This window comes from Lathyrus oleraceus, chromosome 1, assembly GCF_024323335.1.
Source record: "Lathyrus oleraceus cultivar Zhongwan6 chromosome 1, CAAS_Psat_ZW6_1.0, whole genome shotgun sequence".
NCBI classification, from domain to species: domain Eukaryota; kingdom Viridiplantae; phylum Streptophyta; class Magnoliopsida; order Fabales; family Fabaceae; genus Lathyrus; species Lathyrus oleraceus.
The window spans coordinates 137,511,679-137,522,209 of NC_066579.1; the positions used below are offsets into that span (position 1 = coordinate 137,511,679).

Here is a 10,531-nt window from a genome sequence, read left to right on the forward strand (position 1 = left end):
AAAATTAAAATATGCCACCAATAGGGGTTAAACTCGGGACCTCCTTGGTATGGTACAAGCCTTACCACTAGGCTAAGCTCTTATTGTTGAATATTTGTGCAAGGAATAAGTTTTAACCTATATTCTTGATTAATTAAATTGTTAGATTATTCGAGTGTTGTAACTCCGTTTTGGATGTGGCCAGATGCGTTAGAAAGATAACGTAAAATATTATTATTCTTGTATCATGTTATAGTACATTATGTGCCTTGCAAATGCTATGGATTATATTATGATGAATGTTAAACATTGTTGTTGTGTTGAATGTGAAATAACATGTTTTAAAACCTTATGAAGATGAGTGAGGAAACCTAGGGTTATAACTTGATTAATAACTTAGAAAGATAATCTAGGTTATGGAAAATGAGTATACGGTGATGCTTGGACTCAATGATACCTTTGTGTGTATCGCGAACAAGTATTCGCTTGATTGTGAATTAATATGCTTTGTATGCAACATGTGGAATAATACGTGAATATGTGGATATGAACACCTAGTATTTAATGAATACCATGAGAATTGATTTGATATTTTTGGTGAGAAACCTTTGTTCCAAAAGTCCTATTTTTGGTGAAGAACCTTAGTTCCAAAAGTCCTATTTGTTATTGAGACCTAATCACGTATTCGGAATTAATTGTGATTGTGCACCTACCACTTCAAAGGCTTAGGTAAAGCGGTAAGTGGGGATATGGAACCAATGGTTCGTGCCTCGATTGGGTTTGATCCCAAACCATGGCGGACATGGGAAAAAGGTGGACACCTAAGTGGGTTAGAGGACCATACGGTGAAAGATACCCTAAGTGGGTTAGAGGCCCGTACGGGTGACGATCGCTTGAACTGAGGATTAAGCCTCATAGAGGACCCGATATCCACCGTGAAAGTCGAATCATACAAGCATGCATGAACCGAGCCTGACTTAGACGTAGGTTCGTTCGGGGATTGATGTTTCGTGAATCCGAATAGTGATTTATTGAGTTATGTGAACTCAAGTGGCATATTTCCATACATTGCGATTATCCCTTAGTTGCTCAAGTCTAAGTTACAAGGTGCGAGTGATGCATAATTAACGGAAGATGAATACTTGAGTTAGAATCAATTAGAAATCATGTAGAGCTGAGTGGACTCATATGATATGAGAACTCACTGAGATTATTATCTTACCCGAATATTATTGTTTCTTTTCAAGTGTTGTTTGTAGGTTATATTATACAAGAGGAGTTATACATTGATGTTTCAAGGGAAGCTTTTACTGTGATCTTCCGCTATGGATTTTGTACAATTGTAAATATTGTACATGGTTCTTAGAGTTTTATTTAGGCATTATTGTATGACATGTGTCATATGTTGCATTTTATATTACGGACATGTATATAATTATGACGTTAGGAACTTATGCTGGATCAGTACCAATTAATGTTGTGTATAATGTATATTCTAGACGTATATTATACAGGGTATTCTAGACAAAATCACTCTATGTCTCCAAAAAATTAGTGTTCACATTAATAACTATAAAGCAATTGTAGGAAAGTTAACTCAAAGCCCAGAAGCTAACTAAAAACCCTAGAGGATAACTTTGATCATCAGAAGATTATCCATCAACACTTCATCCAGAATAAGGGTATCATCAACATATTGATGATGAGAGACAACTAAATTAGAGGTCCCAACTCAAAATTCGAAAAAGAGATCCAAGTCCAAAGCACTAGAAAATAACTTACTAAGAACTTCTGCTATAAGAAGAAAAAGGAAAGGAGAAAAGGGATCATATTTCTTCAACCATCTTTTGATACTAAACTTAGAGGTTGAACTCCCATTAACTAAAATTGTCAGATTGTTATAAAAATCACAAGCATGCATCCAAGTGGGCCACTTCTAATCAAACCCAAATTTGGAGAGCATATAATCCAAGGAACTCTAGCTCACATAGTCATGAGCCTTTTCAAAACCAACCTTAAATATGAAAAGATATTTCCTAGATCTCTTAGAGAGTTCCACAACCTCATTAACAACCACGACCTCATTAACAACCACAACTCCATCAATCATCAGACACCCGTTGATGAAAGAAGATTGGTTTAGAGAGATAAGGGTCTCTATTACCTTCACCAATATTGAATCCATAACTTTGGCAACAAGATTATAAAGTGGACCCACAAGAGAGATATTCCATAAATCCCCTAACCCGGAGGGATATTCCACTTTCGAAACCAAAGTCACAAAATAAGAGGAGAAAATATAGGGCAGAGTAGCCTTAGAATGAAATTTCTGGAAAAAAAATCACATATCCTCCTTTAGAATATGAAAAACCCTCATAAGAAAGGAAAAATTAAACCCATCAGAACATGGGCTTTTATTCCCATAACGCAGAGAGACGACAAGATCAATCTCTGAAGAAAATGGGAAGATAATATATCAGTCTCAACTGAAGAAAGAGATTGAAAAGGAACACAATCCAAGGGAGGCCTATCCAAAAGAGGTTCCTATAAATGATCAATAAAGAATCTATACACTTCCTGCCAAACCAAACTTACACCTTCTACCCAAACCTCTCCACCTTGGAGAGCTAAGATGGAATTCCTCTTATTCCTACTTTTAACATAAGCATGGAAGAAGCCATAATTAGTGTCCCATTTCTTTAACCACCTATTATGTGACCTCTGATCCAAAATAGAGTCATTAATCTAGAGTAAGACCCACAAGTAAGAAAGAGCTCTAGACCACGTTGAGATCTCTTCCAGGCTAAGTAATCATTGACCCACAATAAGATCCAAGATACTAATATCAACGCTAAGCTTCTTTGTACGAAAGTCCAAATTCCCAAACACCTATCTATTCCAAACTCCCATATCACCTTTTAGAGCCTTTAGCTTTTCCTTAAGAACAAATGCTTTTCAACCCAAAGAGTTAGGGGAAGCCTAATTCGACTCAATTACTGCATTTAAACTAGGATTACTAAGCCAATGATTATTTAATCTAAAAGGTTTCAGACCCCGACAACATATTGGCATAACAAAGAATAATGGGGCAATGATCAGACACATATCTCACAAGAGCCCATTGGGCCATCTGACCCCAAAGATCACACCAACCCTCAGAAACTAGAATTATATCCAACCTACTAGTTGTTTCCTCATTATATTGGAACCAAGTAAATGTCCTCCCTAAAAGAAGGGGATCCAACAAATCTATATGAGCAATAAAATTAAGGAATCCATAACTATTAATATCCCCCCCCCCCCCCCCCACGTGTGACGCCTAAACCTCTTATTCTCTCATCTCTAGTGCATAAAGAATTAAAGTAGCCCATAAATCACCCTTATGAATCGATCTCATATGCACAAGATTAGACCACCAAACCTACTTCTCCACTATAACACAAATAGAATAAACATTCACCATAATACAAGTAGAGTGGTGAGCTTCCTAACAAAGACAAACCCCAAGAATAATTGAACCAATGAAGGAGAACAGGTGAGGACCCATTTGAACTACACCAAATAGAGAGCAGACGTCCAATGAAACTCCACTCGCAAAACTCATTACCTTAGAGATAATGGATCAAAGAGGTAGAAACAACAGACGATTTAATTTCTTGAATTGCCACAAAATCCAAAGAATTGAAAGATATAAATTCCCTAACCTTATCTTTCTTGATTCGGCTATCCAACCCACATATGTTAAAAGAGCCCACTAGCATTGATCTCGTCTCCTAGAAACCGTCGTGGACTTCAAATTCCTATCTCTAAATTCTTACCCCATCAAACTATTGATTACAAATTCTTCTTTCAATTTAAAAGTTCAACCAAGATGTTTATTAAGATACGACAACATCATGGTTATTGAAAATCCCAAAAATCAGTGAAGATGAATGTTGTAAAGGAGGATGGCTAGAAGGTGGAACACCCTATAGCCATATTATTTCATAAATTTAAACGATTGATATAAAGTGAATACGGTAGTTCAATCAATATATCTTAGTTAAGTTAAATATGTGTAAACTATTTATTTAGGATTCAATTCTTTGCAATAACAATTATTTATCTATTAACATAAACAAATTGTTGGAAAAAATAAATTTTTATTCATAATAATAATTAAAGTAGTATGTAGAAGCCACGCATAATAAGCAACAATATTTTAGAAAATAGACCAATATTTTAGGCTTATATCTCTCGATTTTAATTGTGTTGTTCAAATCCAACATTACTTTTTCTCTCTCTCTCTCTTCCTTCATTTATGGTCCCTTTCTATCCCTTTATATCTCTCTTATCACTTTCTCCATTTCTTCTTATTCATACCTATACCTTTTAAACTCAACTCCTTTTCTCCACTATATAACTTGTCTTCTGTTTCTTAATTTCCAACCAATTAACTCTTGTTTATACATATTCTCCTTCATTTGGAGTATCTTCTTTGTTATATTATAAATAATTACATAGTATTATGTCTAGCAGAAGGTCAAGACAACAATCTTCTTCTTCAAGAATTTCTGATGACCAAATCATCGAACTTGTTTCTAAGTTGCGTCAACTTGTTCCTGAAATTCGTCATAGGCGTTCAGACAAGGTATTCTCAAAACCACATTTATTTATTTTCAACACATTATATTATAATACATACTCTTACTATTTGTTGTTCATACACAATAAAATTTTAATTTATCAAATAATTTAGAAATAAGAATCACACATTTCAAATATACAGATATACTAAATTATAGGTTTGAATATAAGCCCAACACATCAAATATTTTTATAACTTATTAAATAAACAATAGAAAGTACAAGAAACATTTATATATTCTTGTAAATTATTAATTTCTAATTATCAACAACTTATTTATATTATTTATCTATTTACATTATGATTTAGACCTCAATGTGTTTGACTGTCCAATCTCGTAGTTTTATATAAAATTGTCTCAAAGATGTGTGTGAATTATAAATAAATAAAAACTAACGGTGTAAAAATTAAAACTATATTGCACATTAAAAAATGTAATAAAATATTTATAGAAATAGTATCTAACAATTTGGTCAACCAGACCAGTCATGGTCAAACTTAGGAAGATATAGGACCAAACTGTTCCCAATCACACCGACTTGTACATGTATCTTTACTTTCAATGATGAATAATGAAAAATAACAAAGAGAAACTTTTTTTGTACGCCATATCTATATTTTAAATATTGTAAAAATAATAATAAAACATGTGATCAAAGGACAACATATATAGAAATAGGAGAAAGAAAGTGACTCTCATAGTAACTAATTATATTTTGCAGGTATCAGCATCTAAGGTTCTACAAGAGACTTGTAACTACATAAGAAACTTACACAGAGAAGTTGATGATTTAAGTGAAAGATTGTCTCAGTTATTGGTCACAATTGATGCTGATAGTCCAGAGGCTAATATTATCAGAAGCTTAATTAATCAATAATTAAGATATAGTTATCTAATTTTAATTATAATGGAGAAATTAATATCTATTATTATATTTATAAGAGTGTAGTTTGTTTTAATTTGGTGGGCTAGCTAGAGTGTAGTTTGAGGTGTGCATTTTGAATATGAAGCTTTTTGTAATTTTAATCAAGGACTTTGAATTATAGCTATAATGCTATATATCCACGTGCCATGTTTATAGATGGCCAAAATGTATCTGTTGTTAAATCTATTAATTAAGGTTATATAATTAGCTGTGTGTTTTTCTTTAATCACTTCAGTTAGTAGCAAAACACAAATAATATATATTATATATATATATATATATATTATTATATATATATATATATATAATATTATATATAATATATTATATATATATATATTATATAAAAGTCTAGGTAAGACTAAAGAGATTATAAATCTCCGTAAAAAAATTTAGATGCATAATTAAAACTAGAAAGTATCGTCACAAGTGTTCTCTTATCTATAGATGTAAATGATCATGATTGAGAGATGAGCATGCAATTTAATGATCTAGTCTTTATGCATCAAGGGAGCATAGAAACACCAGAGATAACTTTCACAAACATCATTGAATCCGATTCCAACCAAAATGTTTTTCAATTTCTCTCGCAATGTCAGATCAATAGCTACCATATCAGTTGTAAGCTATATTAGATATTGTTGGTACATCAATTCGGGTGGTCAACACGAGGGAGTATTTTTATACTTGGAACTTTTCTTTTAAGAGCAACACACATTTGTAAGAGACACACCACATACTCACCAAAAACTTAAGGTGATAGGTGTGTGTGTTCTCTCCTTTATAAATGCTTAAATCTTCACTTTTTTAATCAATGTGAGACTTCTCCATACTTTGTTTCTTAAAGTTCTTAACTCACACTTGCTTTTTCTCATGTGTGAGTCTATCCTAATGCTCCCCTCAAGCGGGAGTTCTTTTCATCCTCATACACTTGTACCGTCATTGACATTCTTCAATAGAACACCTCTTACCCACCACTTGTGGGGAATATTTTCGACACAAGGAAGTTGGTCCCTCACCTGAACCAAAGACTTCTGATATCACTAATGATACATCAATTTGGGGGGTCAACACGAGGGAGCATATTTACACTTGAGGCTTTTCTTTTAAGACCAACACACCTTTGTAAGAGACACACCACAGACTCACCCAATATCTTAAGGTGATAGGTGTGTGGGTTCTCTTACTTATAAATGCTCAAGTCTTCACTTTTCTAATCAATGTGGGATTTCCCCACACTTTATTCCTCAAAGTTCTTAACTCACACTTACTTTTTCTCAAAAGATATGCATTTCCTTGACCAATAAAGGAAGAAAAGTTGTCCATATGTTCCATCATATCATTTCTAAAAATGATTCCGCAAGCATAAAGAGGGGCGCCTTAAAGCTGTGTCATCAATGTTCCACTTGAATCAACCAAGAGATAAAGGTTTCAAAAGAACATCAATGATGTATTTAATCTTAGGACGATGGATGTTGATATAAAATTTCTTAAGAATGCTGAAGTTTAAGTTAAGGAAGAGGTGGAAGAGATACAATATTTCTAATTAATAAGCTTGTCCCCAAATCTTATCTTATTCCTAGCCCTCAAAATAACATTGATATTGTTGATTACATGAGATTGGATCATAATCAAACCTTGGGGATACATGTACATGTCAATGGCCTTCAAATAATCATTGAAGCAGTATCTAAAAAAGGAATTTTAAGATAGTGATGAACCATATCCAAATATAGGCCGTAAATTGGTAGTGGAAGATTAAGTAAAAAGTTATTTCAGACTTCTTCTAGCATAAAGAGCACATATAAGGGAAGAAGAGCCCTATAAGATAAATTTTTATCATTATAAAGTTTGTTGTGGATTATCTTCCAAACCAACATAGACATAGAGGGACAAATACAAGGATTTTAAGGAAACTTGTTCCACAAGTTAACCTGTTGAGGGTTGACAATGAAATCATAAGCATGTTTCAAGGTGAGGATTCCTGAGTCAATACAATCATATGTTCTTTTGTCATCGATTTCTTCTAGAGGAATAGAGAAATTGGAGATTATGCTTACAAACCAGGGAAAATCAAGCTAATATTTTGAGGCAGGGACCATTTTTTTAACAATGAAATTGCTAATAGAGATAGTGGGAAAATTGTGGTAAATGCTAGGAATATTATAGTTTTGAACTAGTGGAATATCACACCAATTATCCAACCAGAAGTTAGCCTCATTTCCATGGCCAGTAACCTAACATGAGTGATTAATAATCATGCTAAAGTGGGTTTTCAAACTACTTCGTATGGATGAGATAATATGATGGTTTATGGTTATAACATTTCGTAAAACACTAGATTTGACTAGCATAACCTAACTTTCCTTTTCCTTCAAGCATATTGATAACTCATTATTTTTTAGATATTTAAGTCTCTCTTACTTGAACTATTTGGTAGATTCTAGCTTTATTAAGTATTATTTAATTGTGTTTTGTTTGACTTTGGTGTAATTGTTATATAGCACATTAGATGCTCTCTTTTGTATTTTTATGCATTTTTATGTATGTAAAAGAGTAACTTCGGTGATAAGTTCTGTCACATTAGGAATTTATGAACACTACTCAGCAGGCCTTGAGCTAGAAGATGTTGGTATGAGTTTTTATTCTTAACATTAGGGCTCGGGTAGGAGAGTTTTGAATAAGAGAATTAGGGCTAAGATGTAAAGTTAAATGAAGAAGGATGAGCACTAGAGGACAAACTTCGAAAAGTTGTATTTGAGAGATCCATTAGTCACCTTGCACAATAGAACTGCTATGAGACATGTTATCTCCTACAGGCACTGGGTACCATCCCAGTACATGTATTAACAGATAAAAAAGGGAATATGCTTTAGTCCTTGGTAAAAATCAATGGAAAATTATAAGGCTCAAGATCCAAAGTCTAGAAACAACCCTACAAGTAAAGAAGGCTATAAAAGGACATGCGTGGGGAATTGAAAAGAGGTTCAGAAATTGAAAACACTTAGAGAAAAATATTCCATCAAGAAAAAAGGAAGGTTGAACTAGATTGTGACACGACTCCTCCCTAACCATTCTTGAAGGATAACACTTAGTCAGGCCTAACACAACTTGCCTCTTGCTCGCTGAAGACAGGTAGTAGTAGAAGTGACTCTCCTAGGATTATATTTTATTTCCCTTGTTGTTTAGAAATGTTAAGCTTGAGATCATGTTTTGTTGTATTTCTGATACTCACCATGAGATAAACTCTTTATGTTAATCAATGTGAAAGTTAATGAAAAGTAACCTTTTTATGTGATGTGATTGATTTTAGTGATATAATTTTTCATATGTTTTAATGTTACATATTTATTTCTTTTGCTGGTCATCTTAGAAATAGATAAAGGTTTATTAATGTTGAGGAATAATTTGATAAATGAAAATCATAAAAAATATGGATAAAAAAAGGTAAATAGGAGTATTTTCCATCTAGTTGCTTTAGGGATACAAAACTAGAATCGTAGAGGAAAGTAGAACTCAAGATAGCCGTTCATAGATGCTATTGTGGGACTTAGGAATTTCTTTTATAGCTATTTACTACACTTATTATATCATTGTAGGCATACACCACTAGGTCACGTTCTATCCTCATCTATCACGTCAGGTCTTATCACACCCAAGAACTATGTGAAAATCATTAAATGGATCCTTGCTTAGCATGTTTCTCATATCTACTAAAGTTTCTTATTTTTAGGTAATATTATTTACTCTGAACCTAAAAATTAATTTAAGTTAATACAATCCATGTGGGATAAACATGTTACTTTTAACACTTGCTACCACTTACACATGCAAAGAGCCCAACATGTTTTTGGCACATTTGCTAGGGATTGTGTCATTAACACTTTGATTTTACTTAAAACATGTGAAAAGTGCATTGGAGATTTTGACGTTTTATATATACTAGTGTCATAAGAGGTGTGTGAGTGTTACATGTGTAGGTTGTTAACTCTAGTTTATAGAAGAGACCCTGAACCAGAGATAACATTCAAACTCTTAAGGAGATTTCACATTGTAATGAATCAACAAAAAAAGCCCTATACATTCTCTTTTGTTTGAATATCTTGAACAAGTACTTGAATAGACTTAACAAGGAGAAGAAGGATCATGGTTGAAACCGATACCATTGGCATTTCCAATGATAGGGCAATGAATAATATAGACAATGTTGTTTTTTATCCAAATGTTATGATCACTAGATATTTATAAGGTTAGATATCACTTTAGCTCAATTTTAGTTCAGGTCAATGATGTTTCAAATGCTACAAGCCATTAGACAATACTCAGGTGCTACTACTGATGATTTGCATCTACATTTGAGGAATTTTTTTGGAGGTTTCCAGCAATTTCAAGCCCAGAGTCACAAATGATTCTTTTATGTTAAGGTTGTTTCTATAATCTCTAAGGGATAAGGCTAATAGTTGGCTTAACTCATTGGAACCAAATTCCACAGCCACATGGAATGATTTGGCTTAAAACCTCTTAGCCAAATATTTTCCTCATGTAAAAAAAATTCAAGATGAGAAATGAAATTGCATCATTCAGGAAAGGGAAAGATGAATATTTATGTGAGGCTTAGGAAAGATTTAAAGAATTATTTATAAATTGTACCCACTGTTGGGTAGGAATATTGAGTAGAGAAACGGTCTAGAGGGGGGGGGGGGGGGGGGCGAATAGACCCTTTTGAAAATTTTGACCGATTTTCAAAATGAAAAATCAGAGTCTGTGTTGTAGAAGGTGATTTGCAAAAATATAGAACTTATGCTTGTTTTAAAAGGAATCACAAATGCAATTATACTACAATTTACAAATATCCTCATACTGTTCAAAGACTATAATACAAAAATTCATAAGTTATATTGAATTGACAATTAGGAAATTACATGAGATGTGTTCTTCACAAAGTTAAATTTTCCACAAGATTCTAACACCATAGTTTGCATAATTTAATTAGCATTAA

The 10,531-nt window shown here is 33.0% G+C and overlaps 1 protein-coding gene across 1 annotated transcript; it reads left to right on the plus strand.

The window, feature by feature from the left end:
• Positions 1 to 4,298: 4,298 nt before the first annotated feature.
• On the plus strand, positions 4,299 to 5,739 carry LOC127122315 (transcription factor PRE5). The gene is made up of 2 exons (XM_051052673.1): positions 4,299 to 4,609; positions 5,329 to 5,739. The coding sequence occupies exons 1-2, from the start codon at positions 4,487 to 4,489 to the stop codon at positions 5,482 to 5,484; spliced, it is 279 nt and encodes a 92-aa protein (XP_050908630.1). The 5' UTR covers positions 4,299 to 4,486; the 3' UTR covers positions 5,485 to 5,739.
• Positions 5,740 to 10,531: the final 4,792 nt, after the last annotated feature.